General features: G+C 47.6%; 1 protein-coding gene across 1 annotated transcript in view; it reads left to right on the forward strand.

Annotated features, from left to right (window-relative positions):
- ttll7 (tubulin tyrosine ligase-like family, member 7) overlaps window positions 1-22,677 on the forward strand; it is a 283,178-nt gene that overhangs the window by 233,340 nt on the left and 27,161 nt on the right. Inside the window, 1 exon segment of the mRNA XM_070886446.1 lies at window positions 10,643-10,803. Coding sequence (XP_070742547.1) covers window positions 10,643-10,803 — 161 coding nt within the window.

The following is a 22,677-nucleotide window of genomic DNA, read 5'->3' on the forward strand; positions in this document are numbered from 1 at the left end:
TGGTGGTCCCGGAGGAATGCAGGATACCAGACGGAGGCCTAGAATCGCTGTGCAGCGCAAGGAAAGCTGGCTTTCATGTACATACGTACATGCTGGAGTCACATGGGCCTGAACCACCAATCACTATGCAGTATTCTCATTGATAAAAATGGGAGCTCTGTTTGTATGGGCTCCCATTACTATCGATGAGAAAGCACCCTACAACACCCAAACACAGCATAATAAATAAATAAAACACCTCACATATTTAAAATTAATTAAAAATTAAATGTTTTAGAAAAAAATATTTGGGGGGAATTTTTTTTGTGCTTTAATTGGGTTCAAAATAAACTTACCTCAATGGATAGGGTTTTTAATATAAAAATTTGTGTTTAAATTTAATCTTTATATGTTTTAAAAGTGTTATGCTGGCAAAAGTAGACTGTCCGCCTGCTTTCACCAGGCGTAAGAGTTTGCAGAACATTCATTGGGCATGAGTTGGGCAAATAGCCCAATCTCTCCCGCGTGGATGTCCTTCTCCCGGGGATGCGAGGATCTGTCAAGAGAAATCTTGACAAATCAGAAAAGCCGGTTCTCGGCGCGTGCGCATCGCGCCCCAAGAACTGGCTTTTGCGAGGCCTCGCCGGGTCCTTGCGCACTTCGTACAGACCCAGCGAGACAGCAATTTTCGGCCCAATATCGAGGCTGACATTTCAGTGCAGTACTGAGGGAGTGCTGCAGTGTCAGATGCTATCTTTCAGATGAGACATTGGATTGATGCCCCGTCTGCCCCCTCAAGTGAACATAAAAGCTCCCATGGCACTATTTCGAAGTCATGGTGTCCTGGTCAGTCATCATCATCAATAGTTATCCCTCAACCAACATTGCACAAAATACAGATTATCTGGTCATTATCACGTTGCTATTTGCGAGACCTTGCTGGGTGCAGATTTTGTTCCGCATTTCCTACACTGTAACAATGACTTCCCATCACGCTTTGGGACGCCCGGTTGTCGTGAAAAACGCAATCTTACTTTCTTCAACTGGAAAAAAACATTTCGGCCAAAATTGGCAAAAGAACCAGAGGAGAGAGATGAGGAAAATTTCTTTTAACGCAGCGAGTTGTTATGATTTGGAATGCACTGCCTGATAGGGAGGTGGAAGCAGATTAACAGTAACAAAAGGGAATTGGATAAGTACCTGAAATTGGGTATAATTTTCAGAGCTATGGAGAACGAGCAGGGGCTTGGGACTAAATGGAGAGCTCTTTCAAAGAGTCGTCACAGGCATGATGGTCTGAAGGTGCTCCTGTGCTGTGTGATTCTACGGCCTTGATGGGCGGGAGAGGCTCAGGTGGTGATTTAAAGACTTACAGGGAACGCGTCCCCAATACGCTACGCAGATACTTTTTTATCGAAAGACTTGCATTCATGTAGCGCCTTTCACGACCACCGGACGTCCCAAACGCTTTCCAGCCAATGAAATCACCCCTCAGAAGGCTGAGGAGTGACCAAATAGAGGTCTTTAAAATTCTGAAAGGTTTTGATAGAGTGGATACAGAGAGAAGGTTTCCACTTGTGGGGAAGAGCATAACTAGAGACCATCAATATACGATCGTCACCAAGAAATCCAATAGCGAATTCAGAATAAAATTCTTTACCCAAAGAGTGGTGAGAGTGTGGAACTCGCTACCACAAGGAGTGGTTGAAGCGAATAGTATAGATACATTTAAGGGGAGGCTAGACAAGCACATGTGGGATAAGGGAATATAGGGTTATGCTGATAGATTTAGATGAGGAAAGACGGGAGGAGGCTCGAGTGGAGCATAAACGTTAGCATGGACTGGTTGGGCTGAATGGCCTGTTTCTGTGTCATATATCCGATGTAAGTACTTTTAAAGTGCAGTCATTGTTGTAATGTAGAAATTTTATGGCGTCAGATATCCAACTGTCCTGCCTCTCCAAGGCTGTAAAGCATTTTGGAACATCCTGAGGTTGTGAAAGGGGCTATATAAATGCACATTCTTTCTTTCTCTCGTTCTCTCTTTCTCTCTCTCGCTCTCTCTCTTTCAAAACATACCAGGAAGATGTTCATGTTCCTGATTTCTAGCACAATAAACGCAGTTATGGTCTCACTGGAAATAGAGGTCAGAGCAAATTCCCTTGTCACTGGCCCAGCTGTTTGCCTGTGCTTCACTTGAACTAATCACTAGAAGCTGTAGGTCATTCCTTTGCTAAAAATAGATGGCTATCAATTTGACATTGCAATGCCTCCGAGAACAGACGGAGGTACTGGAGAGCAACGGACCACCTGGACTCATCGTTCGAAGTTGTAGATGAGTGGTGCAGGCTGACTCTTCTCTCTTGGTTAGGTTATCACGTCAATTCTGTTTGCGATCTACCTTAAGGAGGTGTTGTCCCTTGACTGGATTGTTTGCCCAGAAAGACAAGAAGAACTCTGTCGTGTTAGTTGCCACTTTAAGAACAAACACAACCTCTTTCTCAAGAATTTGTGGCGCCTGGGGTGCAGACACACTTTTGCGGATTGGCAGAGCTCCTTGTGGTGGAAGCACACAGAGAATTCAGGGGTGGAGATCTTTATTTTATTTATTCTCAGGCCGATGTTGGCAAGGTCGCATTTATTGCCCATCCCTAGTTACCCTGAGAAGATGGTGGTGGGCCTTCTCCTTGCACTGCTGCAGTCCGTGTGGTGATGGTGTTCCCCCGATAGTGTGTCGGTCAGGAGATCCAGGACACTGAGCTAGTGACCATGGAGGAAGAGTGATGTATGTCCAAGTCAGCATGGTGTATGACTTAGAGGCGAACCTGGAGGTGAACCTGGTTGTTCCCATGTCATTGCTGCTCTTGTTTGCTTTGGACCCCGCAAGATTTTCCATCCAAATGGACAAGATTGAGCTCAGTTGTGACACCCATCTCCCGGCCCCTCCTCCCCCCACTTCCCCCATGGTTAGATATCCTCAGGTTAGGTCATTTGAATTTCAAAAAGAGTCATTGGCACGTGATTCCCTATATGAAAACAGATGACTATCAATTTAACATTGCAACAACATTGAGAAAAGACTGGGGCATTGGTGAGCAACTGAATCACACCGAGGTAAGGTCTTATGCCATCGACAGACAGCTCGTAAGGTTGATTGCAAAATAGAAAACTGCGATGCTTGGAATTTTTAGCACAGTGAACATTTCGGTATTGTTTGTGGGCACTCACTGACACGCAAAATGAAACCGCCTTCCATCCCAACGCACTGCAACAATCGGTTCTGATTACGTGGCAATTTTCCCATTTTTTTTTGTCAGCACAGTTTGGAGTAAAGCACAAAGGAAAGAATATTGCTCTCAGCAGGGTGGTGTAGTCCATGCCTCAGTCGAGAGCGTTGTAAGCTTGCAAGATTATACGGGTCAAAATCCTGTTGGAGATTCCACTTACTTTCACAGCAATGGTAGATTCAAAAGAAAAGGTTTCATTATTTCAAACAAATACTCTTCACAAAAGAGCCCTGATTTTCAGAACCTGCTAAGAGCTACGTTTGCTATAGCAAGACTTGAATTTACCTGGGCACCTTTCACATCCTCAAAACGTCACAAAGCACTTCATGGCAAATTGATTTTTTCAAAGTTCTTTTGTGGCAAACACAGCATCCAGTTTGCACCCAGTAAGCTGTCAGATGAACGACTAGTTTTGCCAACTAAGGGATGCATGTTGGTAAGGACACCAGAAGAACTCCCTGTTCAAGAGCCTAAACAGGCAGACGGGGCCTCAGTTCAGCATCTCATCTGAAAGACGGCACCTCTGACAGTGCAGCATTCCCTCAGCGCAGCACGGAAGTGCCTGCCTAAATTATGTGCTCAAGTGCTGGAGTCAGGCTTGAACTAGAATGATAAAATAGTACAGCACAGAAGGAGGCCATTCCGTCCATCGTGCCTGTGCTCCTGCTCTTTCTCCATAGCCTTGCAAATTTTCCCCCTTCAAGTATTTATCCAATTTCCTTTTGAAAGTTACCATTGAAACTGCTTCCTGTCATCTACATATAGGTGACTTTAATCTACATATAGATTGGGCTCACCAAACTGGCAGCAATACTGTGGAGGAGGATTTCCTGGAGTGTATTATGGATGGTTTTCGAGACCAATATGTTGAAGAACCAACTAGAGAACAGGCCATCCTAGACTGGGTGTTGTGTAATGAGAGAGGATTAATTAGCAATCTTGGCATGCGAAGCCCCTTGGGGAAGAGTGACCATAATATGATAGAATTCTTCATTCGGAAACTAGGGTCCTGAACTTGAAGAAAGGTAACTTCGATGGTATGAGACGTGAACTGGCGAATGATACTTAAAGGGTTGATGGTAAATAGGCAATGGCAGACATTTAAAGATCACATGGATGAACTACAACAATTGTACATCCCTGTCTGGCGTAAAAATAAAACGGGTTAGGTGGCTCAACTGTGGCTAACAAGGGAAATTAGGAATAGTGTTAAATCCAAGGAAGAGGCATATAAATTGGCTAGAAAAAGCAGCAAACCTGAGGACTGGGAGAAATTTAGAATTCAGTACAGGAGGACTAAAGGTTTAATTAGGAGGGGGAAAATAGAATATGAGAGGAAGCTTGCAGGGAACATAAAAACTGACTGCACAAGCTTCTATAGATATGTGAAGAGAAAAAGATTAGTGAAGACAAATGTAGGTCCGTTGCAGTCACAATCAGGTGAATTCATAATGGGGAACAAGGAAATGGCAGACCAATTGAACAAATACTTTGAAACATAGAAACATAGAAAGTAGATGCAGGAGTAGGCCATTCGGCCCTTTGAGCCTGCACCACCATTCAATAAGATCATGGCTGAACATTCACCTCAGTACCCCTTTCCTGCTTTCTCTCCATACCCCTTGATCTCTTTAGCCATAAGGGCCATATCTAACTCCCTCTTGAATATATCCAATGAACTGGCATCAGCAACTCTCTGCGGTAGGGAATTCCACAGGTTAACAACTCTCCAAGTGAAGAAGTTTCTCCTCATCTCAGTCCTAGATGGCTTACACCTTATCCTTGGACTATGTCCCCTGGTTCTGGACTTCCCCAACATCGGGAACATTCTTCCTGCATCTAACCTGTCCATTCCCATCAGAATTTTATATGTTTCTATGAGATCCCCTCTCATCCTGCTAAACTCCAGTGAATACAGGCCCAGTCGATCCAGTCTCTCCTCATATGTCAGTTTTGCCATCCTGGGAATCAGTCTGTTGAACCTTCGCTGCATTCCCTCAATAGCAAGAACATCCTTCCTCAGATTAGGAGACCAAAACTGAACACAATATTCCAGGTGGGCCTCACTAAGGCCCTGTACAACTGCAGTAAGACCTCCCTGCTCCTATACTCAAATCCTCTAGCTATGAAGGCCAACATACCATTTGCCTTCTTCACCGCCTGCTGTACCTGCATGCCAACTTTCAATGACTGATGGACCATGACACCCAGGTCTCGTTGCACCTCCCCTTTTCCTAATCTGCCGCCATTCAGATAATATTCTGCCTTCGTGTTTTTGCCCCCAAAGTGGATAACCTCACATTTATCCACATTATACTGCATCTGCCATGCGTTTGCCCACTGACCTAACCTGTCCAAGTCACCCTGCAGCCTCTTAGCATCCTCCTCACAGCTCACACCGCCACCCAGCTTAGTGTCATCTGCAAACTTGGGAGATATTACACTCAATTCCTTCATCTAAATCATTAATGTATATTGTAAATAGCTGTGGTCCCAGCACTGAGCCCTGCGGCACCCCACTAGTCACTGCCTGCCATTCTGAAAAAGGCCCGTTTATCCCGACTCTCTGCTTCCTGTCTGCCAACCAGTTCTCTATCCACATCAGTACCTTACCCCCAATACCATGTGCTTTGATTTTGCACACCAATTTCTTGTGTGGAACCTTGTCAAAAGCCTTTTGAAAGTCCAAATACACCACATCCACTGGTTCTCCCTTGTCCATTCTACCAGTTACATCCTCAAAAAATTCTAGAAGGTTTGTCAAACATGATTTCCCTTTCATAAATCCATGCTGGCTTGGACCGATCCTGTCACTGCTTTCCAAATGCGCTGCTATTTCATCTTTAATAATTAATTCCAACATTTTCCCCACTACTGATGTCAGGCTAACCGGTCTATAATTACCCGTTTCCTCTCTTCCTCCTTTCTTAAAAAGTGGTGTTACATTAGCTACCCTCCAGTTCATAGGAACTGATCCAGAGTCGATAGACTGTTGGAAAATGATCACCAATGCATCCACTATTTCTAGGGCCACTTCCTTAAGTACTCTGGGATGCAGACTATCAGAGTGGACAAGGGAGAACCAGTGGATGTGGTGTATTTCGACTTTCAAAAGGCTTTTGACAAGGTCCCACACAAGAGATTAGTGTGCAAAATTAAAGCACATGGGGTTGGGGGTAATATATTGACGTGGATAGAGAACTGGTTGGCAGACAGGAAGCAAAGAGTAGGAATAAACGGATCCTTTTCAGAATGGCAGGCAGTGACTTGTGAGGTATCGCAAGGTTCAGTGCTGGGACCCCAGCTATTTACAATATATATTAATGATTTAGACAAAGGAATTTAACGTAATATCTCCAAGTTTGCAGATGACACTAAGCTGGGTGGCAGTGTGAGCTGTGAGGAGGATGCAAAGAGGCTGCAGGGTGTCTTGTACAGGTTAGGTGAGTGGGCAAATGCATGGCAGATGAGGTACAATGTGGATGCGTGTGAGGTTATCCACTTTGATGGCAAAAACAGGGAGGCAGATTATTATCTGAATGGTGACAGATTAGTAAAAGAGGAGGTGCAACGAGACCTGGGTGTGATGGTACATCAGTCATTGAAAGCAGGCATGCTGGTACAGCAGGCAGTTAAGAAAGCAAATGGCATGTTGGCCTTCATAGCGATAGAATTTGAGAATAGGAGCAGGGAGGTTTTGCTGCAGTTGTAGAAGGTCTTGGTGAGACCACACCTTGAGCATTGTGTGCAGTTTTGGTCTCCTAATCTGAGTAAGGACATTCTTGCTATTAAGGGAGTGCAGCGAAGGCTCACCAGACTGATTCCCGGAATGGCAGACTGACATATGAAGAAAGATTGGATCGACTAGGCTTACATTCACTGGAATTTAGAAGGATGAGAGGGGATCTCATAGAAGCATATAAAATTCTGACGGGATTGAACAGGTTAGATGCAGGAAGAATGTTCCCGATGTTGGGGAAGTCCATAACCAGGGGTCACAGTCTAAGGATAAGGGGTAAGCCATATAGGACGAGATGAGGAGAAACTTTTTCACCCAGAGAATTGTCAACCTGTGGAATTCTCTACTACAGAAAGTTGTTGAGTCCAATTCGTTGGATATATTTAAAAGGGAGTTAGATGTGGCCCTTACGGCTAAAGGGATCAGTGGGTATGGAGAGAAGGCAGGAGTAGGGTACTGAAGTTGCATGATCAACCATGATCATATTGAATGATGGCGCAGGCTCGAAGGGCCGAATAGCCTACTCCTGCACCTATTTTCTATGTTTCTATGTTTCTTTTTGGCAGCACATTCCAGATCACAACAACTCGCTGTGTAAAAACTGACAACTTTTTGACTCAGAGGAAAATACTACACACTAAGCTGACACGTATGACATTTATTTGTGTATTGACTGTTCAAGGTTGTAACTTTGTTTTTAAAATATATTTTATTTCATTATTCTTTCTCCTTTTTCTTGCCAATTTGCCCCTTTCCCTCTTCCTGTCCTGAAGGTCTTGGTTCCTTGCTGGGGTATGATTCCATAAGTGGCAGTCACTCTCTGGCCCTTTGCCATTCTTCACGTGCCCATCTAGGATCACCCCAGGGACCTTCCTGGTTCTATTTCATTGCACTATGGACCAGTGTCTATATTTATGGGTCTTTAAGAATGTAAGGAGTCAATATGAAATGGCCGAGTATCAACAAAATCGCTAATGTTCATTGCTAAATGTTTTTGGGGAGGGAGGTGCTGAGTGCAATAGTGGGATAAACACTGCCCTTTCATCTCTTAAGACCCTACATTCAGATCCAGCTCATACTGGTGTGAAGAGAGCTCCCTCTGCCCACCGTCCTGTGTGAAAGGACTTGGGCAGTCTCAACCCAGCCTGCTGTCTCTAGTTCAGCTCGAATGTGTCATTTCAGTCAGGGAGCTGACAGGATGGAAAATACACAGCTCGCAATCTTGGCCAGAACCTCATTTTCTGAGGTTGGAGATGAGGCTGATTGTTGGAGCAGAATAGAGGGAGCTTTACTCCACATCTAACGATGCTATATTTGGGAGACTGAGTGCTTCCAATGGAATTCATTCCATTTTCCAGCACTCGCACTCCCACCTTGATCATTTTGCTCCTTTATCCACCTCACTGTCTCTTTGTTGCTAAATTTGTCTGACCCCTTTGCTCAATGCTCCATTCACTGGAGCTAAGCACACAGTCTCCTAACTTGCTCTACTGTTTCCTTTCTCTATTTCTGCTCTCTCCCATTTTGTTTTTACACAATGTCCTGCCTCTGCAGCAATGTCTCAGCTCTTGGTTCTAACCCCCTTACTGTTTCTTTATTGTTTCTGACCCTTTACCCAGCTCACCAACGCAGAAACATAGAAACATAGAAAATAGGTGCAGGAGTAGGCCATTCGGCCCTTCTAGCCTGCACCGCCATTCAATGAGTTCATGGCTGAACATGCAACTTCAGTACCCCCCATTCCTGCTTTCTCGCCATACCCCTTGATCCCCCTAGTAGTAAGGACTTCATCTAACTCCTTTTTGAATATATTTAGTGAACTGGCCTCAACAACTTTCTGTGGTAGAGAATTCCACAGGTTCACCACTCTCTGGGTGAAGAAGTTTCTCCTCATCTCGGTCCTAAATGGCTTACCCCTTATCCTTAGACTGTGACCCCCTGGTTCTGGTAGACACGTGCTGCCGCTATTGTTACTGTTGTAATGTTGGAACTGCGGCAGCCATTTTGCGTACAGCAAGATCCCACAAACAGCGACCCGATAATGACCAGTTAATCTGTATTTTTTTAATTGATGTTGATTGAGGGATAAATATTGACCAGGGAGAACTCACTTGCTCTTCTTCAAAATAGTGCGATGGGATCTTTTATGTCCACATGAGAGGGCAGACGGGGCCTCATTCGAAAGACAGCACTATTTATAGTATAGTAGACCAGTCTTTTAAAAAAAATATCCAGTCTGGTTATTGAATAAAAGTGGTCAAACCTAAATACATCAGTTGATTTCATGTCTTACAAAGAGGGAGAAACAAAACTCCACTATAGCGCCGATGTCATGATTGTGGGTTCCCAGCCCAGAGCCCTGTCTGCTGGGAGCACCCATTGGAAAATCACAGACACTCAATTTTCTGTCCACTGATGGAAAGCTTAAGGGACTGCACTGTAATTTTCCTACTACAACAACACCAACTTGCATTTAGGTAGTGCCTTCAACGTAGTAAAACGTCCCAAGGCACTTCACAGGAGCGTTATTGCAAAGAGCTTGAGACCTAGGCAGCTGAAGGCATGGCCGCCAATGGTGGGCGATGCAAATTGTGGGGGGGGGGGGGGTGGAGGGGGGATGTGCAGCGAAGAGTGATGTCAGCAAGGTCCAAGTCGGTGATTGGAGCGTGGGCAGATGTAGCAGGAGCGGCGAGAGACTGTGGAGGGAAGAGATCGTGGCCCAGGGGAGGCGTGAGTTTGGGGCCAGGGGCCCAGGGGCAGCACGGGCCCAGCTCACACTGCGATTATGTGTGCGCACTAGGTCCGTGCAGCAGAGCTGGTCTCCAGTCGTCTTGGTTAACCCTTGCCACTGGACCAAGACCGAGCTCTGTCAAGCCCATGTGGTGGCTGGTGTGCAACGGCCACCACACTTTAAAAAAAATCCACGCACAGCCATCTTCCACCCTTGAGGATATTGTTCGGGTTCTTCATTCGAAACACCTGTGAACTCATCCTTTTTTTTGGCGTGGAAGCAAGTCATCCTCGTTTCGAGGGACCGCCTATGATGATGATGGTGGGGCAGGTGCAACAGTTGGAGGAATGCAGATATCTCGGAGGGTTGGATGAGGTTACAGAGTTAGGGAGAAGCGATTTGAATACACGGTTGAGAATTCCAAAATCTCGCGCTCCCGGCAGGCGAGACCTAATGTTGAGCGTGCGCACTGATAACATTGGCCCTTGCATGCCAACTTGCACTCTCACCATGTGACGCTGGTTACTGGAACTTAGTTTAGCTGAAGCATGACCTCAGCCTGTGGGAGGCCTGTTCATTCCTTCCCAGCCCTACCCCCGCCTCCACCAAATCTGTTCTGAATATGGAATGGCATTGACAACACCTTAAAGTTCATAACTCAGAAGCTCCCCCCTGCCCCCCACCCCCCGCAACCCACCATCACAGCTGCCTCGTAGACTGAAGGATCACAGCACTGAGTCGGAATGGCAGCAGTGCAAGGGGATGAAGTGAATATCGAGAAATAAAGAATTTTGAATTTATCGAACCCCCTCTCGGAAATGTCCCCAAATACCTGGCCCCTTCACCGTGGCTGCTCAGTATTAATCTGTTTGTGTTCTCTGTGTGTGTTTCTGAATTACCTTTCAGGTGCTGGACATTGTGAGGACCAACATTCGCTCCATCGTTCAGCGAGCATGGAAGGTACACGATGTGGAAAGTCTACGATTGTACCGCATCTTCAATCGGGTTTTTAACCGCTTGCTCTGGAGCCACGGGCAAGGGCTTTGGAACTGTTTCTCCAATTCAGGGTAGGTAACGCAAATGAGCATTGGCCACCCATCCGGTTTTGAACCAAAGGGTCGAAGTTCAGATTGGCCAAGTCCATGTACGATTGGCGGGTGACTCATTCTATTTTTACACAGGCTCGAACCTGTTTAGAATAAACGAGTTAACACCTGCGATAAAAGTAGCACACGGAGGTTTTCAGTGCAAGCTCTTGAAGCATATTCAAACACTAGCGATTGACATTACTACCCTAAAAGAGCTAGTTTCAGCCTTTGGCCATCCAGTAATGGTAGTGGTTAAAAATAGACTAAAAAAATTGCACTATGATCCCAGAATAGGTCTGCCAACTGTGGTTGGACGTATTCCTAGAGGGAGCGTCACATGATCCTCCCACCTTCAACCACCCCTCTCCTGCTATTGGTCACCTGACAAGTCTATCATCGCGGTGCCCCGCCTTTCCTCGCACTGGCACACCGTGGCTGCAGTGTGTCGCATCTACAGGATGCATTGCAACAACTCGGCAAGGCTTCTTCAACAGCTTCTCCCAAACCCGCGATCCCTACCATCTAGAAGAACAAGGGCAGCAGGTGTATGGGAACACCACCACCTCCAACTTCCCCTCCAAGTCACACACCATCTTGACATGGAAGTATATCGTCGTTCCTGCATTGTCGCTGGGTCAAAATCCTGGAACGCCTCCCATAACAGCACTGTGGGAGTGCATTCACCACAAGGACTGCAGCAGTTCAAGGAGGCGGCTCACCACCACCTTCTCAAGGGCGACTAGGGATGGATAATAAATGCTGGCCAAACAGCGACGCACACATCCCAGGAACAAATTTTTAAAACTTGGAAAGCAAACAAGCCTCTCCTTTACCCGATTGGCTGCTTCTTGACTGTTCGTCAAGCCAACTTTTTGTTACTCATCTTCAATATTTTTATAACTAGTAAATGGCAGTGTTCAAAGAAAACGATAAAACTGATTTTTTTTTAATGCCCCTAATAACGTTTCTCCTGGGTCACTCACAGCAGTGTCCTGAAGATTAATCTTTAATTCCTGGAGACTCCAGGTCAATCCTGGAGGGTTGGCAACCCAATGCCAGGGGCTCATATCACCAGGCGAGAAGGTGTGCGGGCCGTGGTCACTCAGCGCTTGTTTACCTGGGTAGACGCGGCCTTGTAAACAGGATGACCTTGCCTACATCCTCTGTCAACCTTGGGACTCAACGTGACAATTCTTTCCCACGGGACCTTTCCTGCTTCCGCCTCACGCTGCCAGCTCTCGAAATTGCTCCTCCACAAACTGGCTGCACTCCCAGCGTGCCCGACATATATTTATGTTGGCGGACCTGACCTTGCATTACAACGTGCAATACTATGCGACGTCTGCTCGTTTAGGTGGTGACACAGCCAGTGCACGCGGACGATCTTCCCGGCCATAGGGAAATATGATTGAATAACTGGGTGGAATGTTTTCTGCCAGGATGAAATATTTGGACTCAGCTGGATCAAATCCAGGAAAAAACGTCATGGTCAAGTGCTTTGAAGTCTAGCTTTGGACATCTGCCTTCCATCTCACTGCCCACGATTACAAACCACCGCATTTGCTCTGCTGTCCATGTGCCGTTGCTGTTCATTACGACACGGGATCTTGTGACTGGCTCCAACTTTATTGGTGGGTAAACGCCTGGCCCAGTAGCAGTCCTGACTCCAGTGTAGTGGCTGAGGGATACGGGACCAAGGTGGGTAGGTGGAGGGTCTCAAGGTGAGGGATAAGTAAATTAAAGACTGAGATGAGGCAGAAAAGTGTGAAATGATGCATTTTGGTGGAAAGAATGAGGAGAGGACATATAAACGAAATGGTGCAATCCTTAAGGGGGTGCACGAACAGAGAGACCTGGGCTTTGTGTATAAATCGTTGAAGGTGGCAGGATAGGTTGATAAAGCAGTTAAAAAGGCTTATGGGATCCTAGGCTTCATAAATAGCGATATAGGGATGGAAATTGCCCCTTTCTTTAAGGCCCGTTAGGTAACTGGGCATTAAGGCTCATCCGCATTTGCCCGTGGGCCGGGGGTGGCGGGTATGGGTTTCCACCGTGCCCCATGTTTCCGCCCTGCCTGGCGCTCTGAACTGTTGTTGGCCGTGCGTCGACCTCCCACTGACCGGCGGGGACCCCTTTTCTGCCCCACGGACGACATTGCTCCGCAGGAGAGCGCTGCGCTGCCTGTCGGCGCCCCCAGCAGCTTTGCGCGGCGGGCAGCTGCCAGTGGCTGGGCCCTGCCGCGGCCGCCATTTTGTATTAATTGTCGACCGACAATGGTGGCCCCTGCTTCGGTGGCCACCAACAGGCAGCCTGCCACCCCTTCTTAGCTGCCGGGCCCGCTGGCTCGGCCGAACCCCTCTCTGGTGGCCCAGTGGGCTCCCCGTTGGCCTCGCAGCATCCCGCCCTGCTCCCGAACCAATCCCACCCCTACAAACAGCGGCCCAAAGTGCTGGGAGGCGGTGTCAGAGTCAAAGAGCTGAATTTTCCAGCCCTTCCCTCTGACCCCCACTGGCCAGTGATAATTCGAATAATTCAAATTATCTGCCCCAAATGGTATGGAGGGCAATTTCCGCCCCCCCATAGATTACAAAATGTGGAAATTATGATGAACCCGTATAAAACAACTTAGGGTGTCCTGCTTATCGAGGATGACTTGTTTCCACACCAAAAAGGGATGAGTTCACAGGTGTTTCAATGAGGGACCCGATATTCCAGATCCCAAACTACATGTTGAAGGGCGGAAGATGCCAGTGGGTGGATTTTTTTAACGTGGGGTGGCCGTTGCACACCAGCCACCACACGGGCTTGACAGAGCTAGGTCTTGGTCCAGTGGCAAAGATTAACCAAGACGACTGGAGACCAGCTCTGCTGCACGGACCCAGTGCGCGCACATATCGTAATGTGGGCTGGGCCCGTGCTGCCCCTGGGCCCTCGCCTCTGCTGGGCCCCGAACTCACACCTCTCCTGGGCCCCGATCATATCGCTCCACGATCACTCGCCGCTCCTGCACCCTGCCCCGCGCTCCAATCAGTGACCTGGGTTATGGTGACGTTCAATCCAGTCACCCTCTTCACTGCCGTCGCCCTCCTGCAATGTTTCCTGTAATGTAGGAATAGGAAGTATGTGAAAGCCTTGGAGAGAGTGCGGTAATAGGGAAGATTGTAACCTGCAACAACGAAGTCTAGTTTTTAATCAGTCTTCAGCCTACTTGAAGAGCCCTGGTTCCCGTTTACAAGCAGCACAAGGATGGACCCATGCTACACAGACGCTTTAACGATTGCCTTGCCCCTATCCACTTTTGGGCTGGGATGGAATGGGAACAGAGAAGAAGCCAACTTGAGCCACATCGCCGGCACCACCAGGCTTTAAAACTCCATAGCACAAAACACAACCCGCATCTTGACATGGGGCACTTTACTCCTAAGATCGCATTACACTGCAGGCTTTTAAACCTCAAAGATCATTAAAGTAAATCCATTAATTGGAGGTTTGAGAGCAGAGCCCTAAAACCTCAAATTAATTTCATCTGGCCTCAGATGTTTTAATTTATAATTATTGGCACTTTAAAGAATCATGCTGCCAGGGTGTGTGTTTACCTAAAAATAAACTTCCCCTGCAGCGAGAAGCAGATTTATCTGACGGAATTTAGGATTGTAGTGTGGGAAGTGCATATATCTTCTCCTGGGACATCTGCAGTGGGTTACTTGTTTTTTAATAGTAAACAGATATGGGCATTAAGATGAAGGGTGATACACTTTGAAGCAGTTTGAACTGTACATTATCCAACAATGAATAAAACGATCCAAAGCATTTCCTTTTAAAGCAAAACTCATTTCACCCCAGCGAATACCAGCAATCCCAGATTGTACTAAGTGAGATTGCACGGGTGCTAGTTTGCACCATTTATGTGCTTTCAGTTGAATCTGAGTGAAACACTAAACAGAGTTCAACATTCCTGGAATCATACAGTACACAAAGTGGCCATTCTGCCCATTGTGCCTGTGCTGGCTCTTTGAAAGAGCTATCCAATTAGTCCCACTCCCCCTGCTCTTTCCCCATAGCCCTGTAAATGATTCCCTTTCAGGTTAAAAAAAACTTACACATCTCAAAATCAGCCTAAAATAGAAGCCTATTGTTAAGGCCATTGCTTTAAGATGACCGAATACATTAAAATTCCTTTTTTTTTAAATACAAAAAATGTTTAAGCAGCAATGAGGGAATGATCTTATTGAATGGCGGTGCAGGCTCGAAGGGCCGAATGGCCTACTCCTGCACCTATTTTCTATTTTTCTATGTTTCTAATGTTTTGGGGCTCATAGTCTGTTTTTCTGTCAAAATCCAGCAGCCTCTTGGCATGTGAAAAGAGATAGTATCAGTAAGGCAAATAAAGAAAGGACTTGCATTTATATCGTGCCTTTCACGACCTCAGGATGTCCCAAAGTGCTTTACAACCAATGAAGTACTTTGAATGCAGTCACTGTTGTAATGTAGGAAACACGGCAGCCAATTTTCACACAGCAAGCTCCCACAACCAGCAATGTGATAATGAGCAGATCATCTGTTTTAGGAGTTTTCTGAGGGATAAATATTGGCCAGGAGACCGAGGAGAACGCCCCTGCTCTTCTTCGAGATAGTGCCATGGGATCTTTTACATCCACCTGAGAGGGCAGACTTGGTTTAAAGGCTCATGCGAAAGACAGAAATCTCTATAGGAAGGATTACGGGGTCTATTTTAGCCTAACCCGGCCATTGGGAACTGACGGGATCGGCTGTAACACTGGTATTTTACTTTCCATCATAGAAACATAGAAAATAGGTGCAGGAGTAAGCCATTTGGCCCTGCGCGCCTGCACCACCATTCAATGAGATCATGGCTGATCATAACATCAGTACCTCTTTCCTGCTTTCTCTCCATACCCCTTGATCCCTTTAGCCGTAAGGGCCATATCTAACTCCCTCTTGAATATATCCAACCAACTGGCATCAACAACTCTCTGTGGTAGAGAATTCCACAGGTTAACAACTCCCTGAGTGAAAAGTTTCTCCTCATCTCGGTCCGAAATGGCCTGATCCTTAGACTGTGTCCCCTGGTTCTGGACTTCCCCAACATTGGGAACATTCTTCCTGCATCTAACCTGTCCAGTCCCGTCAGTATTTTATGTTTCTATGAGATTCCCTTCTCACTCTTCTAAACTTCAGTGAATACAGGCCCAGTCGATCCAGTCTCTCCTCATATGCCAGTCCTGCCATCCCTGGAATCAGTCTGGTGAACTTTCGCTGCACTCCCTCAATAGCAAGAATGTCCTTCCTCAGATTAGGAGACCAAAATTGAACACAATATTCCAGGTGAGGCCTCACCAAGGCGCTGTACAACTGCAGTAAGACTTCCCTGCTCCTATACTCAAATCTCCTAGCTATGAAGGTCAACATGTCATTTGCCTTCTTCATCGCCTGCTGTACCTGCATGCCAACTTTCAATGACTGATGTACCATGAAACCCAGCTCATGTTGCACCTCCCCTTTTCCTAATCTGCTGCCATTCAGATAATATTCTGCCTTTGTGTTTTTGCCACCAAAGTGGATAACCTCACATTTATGCACATTATATTGTATCGGCCATGCATTTGCCCACTCATCTAACCTGTTCAAGTCACCCTGCAGTCTCTTAGCATCCTCCTCGTTGCTCACACCGCCACCCAGCATAGTATCATCTGCAAACTTGGAGATATTACATTCAATTCCTTCATCGAAATCATTTATGTATATGGTAAATAGCTGGGGTCCCAGCACTGAGCTCTGCGGCACCCCACTAGTCACTGCCTGCCATTCTGAAAAGGACCCGTTTATCCCGACTCTCTGCTTCCTGTCTGCCAACCAGTTCTCTATCCACGTCAGTACATGACCCACAATACCATGTGCTTTAATTTTGCACACCAATCTCTTGTGTGGGACCTTGTCAAAAGCCTTTTGAAAGTCCAAATACACCACATCCACTGGTTCTCCCCTGTCCACTCTACTAGTTACATCCTCAAAAAATTCTAGAAGATTTGTCAAGCATGATTTCCCTTTCATAAATCCATGCTGACTTGGACCGATCCTGTCACTGCTTTCCAAATGCGCTGTTATTTCATCTTTAATAATTGATTCCAACATTTTCCCCACCACTGATGTCAGTCTAACCGGTCTATAATTCCCCGTTTTCTCTCTCCCTCCTTTCTTAAAAAGTGGTGTTACATTAGCTACCCTCTAGCCCATAGGAACTGATCCAGAGTCGATAGACTGTTAGAAAATGATCACCAATGCATCCACTATTTCTAGGGCCACTTCCTTAAGTACTCTGGGATGCAGACTATCAGGCCCTGGGGATTTATCGGCCTTCAATCCCATCAATTTCCCTAACACAATTTCCTGACTAATAAGGATTTCCTTCAGTTCCTCCTTCTCTCTAGACCCTCTGTCCCCTAGTATTTCTGGAAGGTTATTTGTGTCTTCCTTCGTGAAGACAGAACCAAAGTATTTGTTCAATTGGTCTGCCATTTCTTTGTTCCCCATTATAAATTCACCTGATTCTGACTGCAAGGGACCTACGTTTGTCTTCACTAATCTTTTTCTCTTCACATATCTATAGAAGCTTTTGCAGTCAGTTTTTATGTTCCCAGCAAGCTTCCTCTCATACTCTATTTCCCCCCTCCTAATTAAACCCTTTGTTCTCCTCTGCTGAATTCTAAATTTCTCCCAGTCTTCATGTTTGCTGCTTTTTCTGGCCAATTTACATCCCTCTTCCTTGGATTTAACACTATCCTTAATTTCCCTTGTTAACCACGGTTGAGCCACCTTCCCGTTTTATTTGTACTCCAGACCAGGATCTGCAATTGTTGTAATTCATCCATGTGATCTTTAAATGTTTGCCATTGCGTATCCACCGTCTACCCTTTAAGTATCATTCACCAGTCTATACTAGCCAAATCACGTCTCATACCATCGAAGTTACCTTTTCCTAAGTTCAAGACCCTAGTCTCTGAATTAACTGTGTCACTCTCCATCTTAATAAAGAATTCTACCATATTATGGTCACTCTTTCCCAAGGGGCCTCGCACAACAAGATTGCTAATTAATCCTTTCTCATTACACATCACCCAGTCTGGGATGGCCAGCCCCCTAGCTGGTTCCTCAACATATTGGTCTGGAAAACCATCCCTAATACACTCCAGGAAATCCTCCTCTACTGTATTGCTACCAGTTTGGTTAGCTCAATTTATATGTAGATTAAAGTCACCCATGGTAACTGCTGTACCTTTATTGCACACATCCCTAATTTCTTGTTTGATGCTGTCCCCAACCTCACTACTATTATTTGGTGGTCTATACATAACTCCCACTAGCGTTTTCTGCCCTTTGGTATTCCGCAGCTCTACCCATACCGATTCCACATCATCCAAGCTAATATCCTTCTTTACTATTGCGTTAATTTCCTCTTTAACCAGCAACGCTACCCCACCTCCTTTTCCTTTCTGTCTATCCTTTCTGAATGTTGAATACCCCTGGATGTTGAGTTCCCAGCCTTGGTCACCCTAGAGCCATGTCTCCGTAATGCCAATTACAGGTATATCATATTCGTTAATAGCTGCCTGCGCAGTTCATTCGTCCACCTTATTACGAATACTCCTCGCAATGAGGCACAGAGCCTGCAGACTTGTCTTTTTAACACACTTTGCCCCTTTAGAATTTTGCTGTAATGTGGCCCTTTTTGATGTTTGCCTTGGGTTTCTCTGCCCTCCACTTTTACTTTTCTTCTTTCTATCTTTTGCTTCTGCCCCCATTCTACTTCCCTCTGTCTCCCTGCATAGGTTCCCATCCCCCTGCCATATTAGTTTAAGCCCTCCCCAACAGCACTAGCAAACACTCCCCCTAGGACATTAGTTCCGGTCCTGCCCAGATACAGACCGTCCGGTTTATACTGGTCCCACCTTCCTCAGAACCGGCTCCAATGTCCCAGGAATTTGAATCCCTCCCTCTTGCACCATTCCTCAAGCCACGTATTCAGCTTAGCTATCCTGCTATTCCTACTCTGACGAGCATGTGGCACTGGTAGCAATCCAGAGATTACTACCTTTGAGGTCCTACTTTTTAATTTAACTCCTAGCTCCTTAAATTCAGCTTGTCGGACCTTATCCCGTTTTTTACCGATAAGGGAGTAAATCTGCCAAACGAGTTAGGTTAAAATTGCTCCCTGTGTACCAGCTGATTTCAGCTCGGGCATCATATGGGGTGCGACAGTTGGCCTCAGCACCTGCTACCCTGGAATGGGTAACAAACAGCCAGGGTTCCCAGTCCCCTGACCACTATCCAGCCAGACACTGGTAATCCTCACAAGGGAGTCGTCGGACACTGGAGAGGTAGCAGTATATTGGAAACCGTCCAATGCAGTCCAAAACAGACATGAGCAACTGCAGACCCATTTGCCCTTCAGTCCCGTGTAAAATGAAGGAATCGAGAATCAAAAGAATCAGGTGCAGAAATAATCTCATAAATAGCAGCCAACATGACTTTTGATAGGAAAGACTATTTTCTTTGCGGAATTTCATGACCATGCCAGACCGATTTACTGGCCTCTGACCAACTCAAATTTTGCCCATTAGGTTAAGGCACCCACCGCCCCCTACTCAACACTCAAAAACATCTCCCACTCGCCCTGAGCTTCATTCCAATGTCTCGCTATTTTCCATAGAGAAAGGCCATTGGGTATTGGAGGAATAGAACATTTAAAAAACAGTCACTTGTCCTGAACTCCCTATAAGTCCTTCAGCCTTACACTTCGCATTACCTTGGCCTCCCTCTCACTGCCGCCCCTGGCCTCCCTCTCACTGAGCCCCCAGGTCTCCCTCTCACTGGGCCCCCAGGCCTCCCTCTCACTGCCCCCAGGCCTCGCTCTCACTGGGCCCCCAGGCCTCCCTCTCACTGCCCACCCCTGGTCTCCCCCTCACTGCCCGCACCCCCCCCCCCACCCCACCCCAGGCCTTGCTCTCACTGGGCCCTGGCCTTCACTCTCATTGGGCCCCCTGGTCTCGCTCTCACTCGGCCTCCAGGCCTCCCTCTCACTGGCCCCCCAGGCCTCCCTCTCACTGGGCTCCCAGGCCTCACTCTCACTGGGCCCCCAAAGCCTCCCTCTCACTGGGCCCCCAGGCCTGTCTCTCACTGGGCCCCCAGACTTCCCTCTCACTGCCCCCCCGGCCTCCCTCTCACAGGGCCCCCAGGCCTCTCTCTCGCTGCCCCCGTGGCCTTCCTCTCACAGCCCCCCCGGCCTTCCTCTCACTGCCCCCAGGCCTCCCTCTCACTGCCTCCCTCCCCGGCCTCCCTCTCACTGCCCCCCCCCCAGGCCTCACTCTCACAGGGCCCCCAGGCCTCCCTCTCACTGCCCCCCCGGCCTTCCTCTCACTGCCCCCCAGGCCTTGCTTTCACTGGGCCCAGGCCTTGCTCTCACTGGGCCCAGGCCTCCCTCTCACTGGGCCCCAGGCCTCCCTCTTACTGGGCCCCAGGCCTCCCTCTCACTGGGCCCCTGGGCTTCCCTTTCACTGCCCCACCCAGCCTGCCTCTCACTGGGCCCCCAGGCTTCCCTCTCACTGTTCCCCCCTGGCCTCCCTCTCACTGGGCCCCAGGCCTCCCTCTCACTGTCCCACCCACCTGACCTCCCTCTCACTGGGCCCCAGGCCTCCCTCTCACTGTCCCACCCACCTGACCTCCCTCTCACTGGGCCCCAGGCCTCCCTCTCACTGTCCCACCCACCTGACCTCCCTCTCACTGGGCCCCAGGCCTCCCTCTCACTGTCCCACCCACCTGACCTCCCTCTCACTGGGCCCCAGGCCTCCCTCTCATTGTCCCCCCCCCCACCTGACCTCCCTCTCACTGCCCCCCTGGCCTGCCTCTCACTGGGCCCCAGGCCTCCCTCTCACTGCCCCTTGGTAAAGACAACACAAGTTGACCTGCAAACCTCACTACATTGTGTGCTTAGACTCCCAAAAGTCAGTTGATACAGTTCCACAGGGAAGTCGACCAATTAAACTCAAAGCTGTGGAGATTCACAGCAAAACTTGGGTGTTGAGAAATTGTCTAAAGGGTTAAATCAATGGGTACTGGTTATAGGAGTAATGTCAGGGTGGGGAGGGGGATGGATAAATGCTGTAGCTCTGTGTGGGGTGCCCCAGGGCTCAATATTCTGTTTCGAATTTATATCAGGGCGATTTTAACCCGACTCGCTCAGCAGAAAGTTGGGCAGTTAAAATCGACCTGGCTCTCACCTGCCCGAAAGCCGCCATGATCGCAGCGTCTGCAATTTTAACCTGCTCTCCTGAACAGGCAGCAAGGACACACACACTCAGAGCCAACATGGCCCTTCTTTACATTTGCATGTTGCGATGACATCATTCAGACCGAACCTGAGCAGGGAATCCACCTGAGGTTATAATCCTTAGTCCTTAGATTCAGAAACTCAATGCCTATTGGTCGAATTTGATCAGGTTTGGCCATGAAACATGGAGGGGTAGTGGACTCAATGGAAGCAACCCACGACTTACAGAGTGAGCGAACAGAATATGTGAGTGGACCAAGCGACAATAACAACAGCAACCCACCTTTAACATAGTAAAACATCTCAAGGTGCTTCATCGTCAACATAGGCAGTCCCTCGGAGTCAAGGATGGCTTGCTTCCACTCCAAAAGTAAGTTCTCAGGTGACTGTACAGTCCAATGCGGGACCTACAGTCTCTGCCACAGGTGGGGCAGACAGATGGTGGTTGAAGGAAAGGGTGGGTGGGAAGCCTGGTTTGCCGCATGCTCCGTCCGCTGTCTGCGTTTGGTTTCTGCACGCTCTCGGCGACGAGACTCGAGGTGCTCAGCGCCCTCCCGGATGCTCTTCCTCCATTTTGGGCGCTTGTGGGCCAGGGATTCCCAGGAGTCAGTGGGGATGTTGCACTTTATCAAGGAGGCTTTGAGGGGTGTCCTTGAAGCGTTTCCTCTGCCCACCTAGAACTAGGGGGCACAGCCTCAAAATACGGGTGAGCCAATTTAAAACCGAGTTGAGAAGGAATTTCTTCTCCCAGAGGGTTGTGAATCTGTGGAATTCTCTGCCCAAGGAAGCAGTTGAGGCTAGCTCATTGAATGTATTCAAATCACAGATAGATAGATTTCTAACCAATAAGGGAATTAAGGGTTATGGGGAGCAGGCGGGTAAGTGGAGCTGAGTCCACGGCCAGATCAGCCATGATCTTTTTGAATGGCGGAGCAGGCTCGAGGGGCTAGATGGCCTACTCCTGTTCCTAATTCTTATGTTCTTATGTTCACCTGGAGCTCGCATGCCGCGTCGGAGCTCTGCGTGGAGCGCTTGCTTAGGGAGTCTCGTGTCGGGCATGTGGACGATACGGCCCGCCCAACAGGAGCATTATCAAACAAAATTTGACACCGAGTCGCATAAGGAGATATTAGGACAGGTGACCACAAGCTTATTCAAAAAGTTTTAAGGAGCATCTTAGAGGAAGTAGAACGCTGGCGAGGTTTAAGGAGGGAATTCCAGAGCTTCGGGCCTAGCATGGTGAAGGCACGGCCACCAATAGTGGAGCAAAGAAAATCAGGGATGCACAAGAGTCAGGAATTAGAGGAATGCAGAGATCTCAGAGGTTCAGAGGACTGGAGGAGGTCACACAGATACAGGAACAATCATAGCTGGAACTTAATGTAGCTAAGTGTAAAATATTGCACATAGGAAGGGAAAGTTGGCAACATGCATTCTTCTTGAATTATGTTGGAAATAGTCGAGAACAAAGTTGAAAGAGACCTAGGCGTCTTAGTCGACTCAATGAT

This window comes from Pristiophorus japonicus, chromosome 8 (assembly GCF_044704955.1).
Source record: "Pristiophorus japonicus isolate sPriJap1 chromosome 8, sPriJap1.hap1, whole genome shotgun sequence".
Lineage (NCBI taxonomy): Eukaryota > Metazoa > Chordata > Chondrichthyes > Pristiophoridae > Pristiophorus > Pristiophorus japonicus.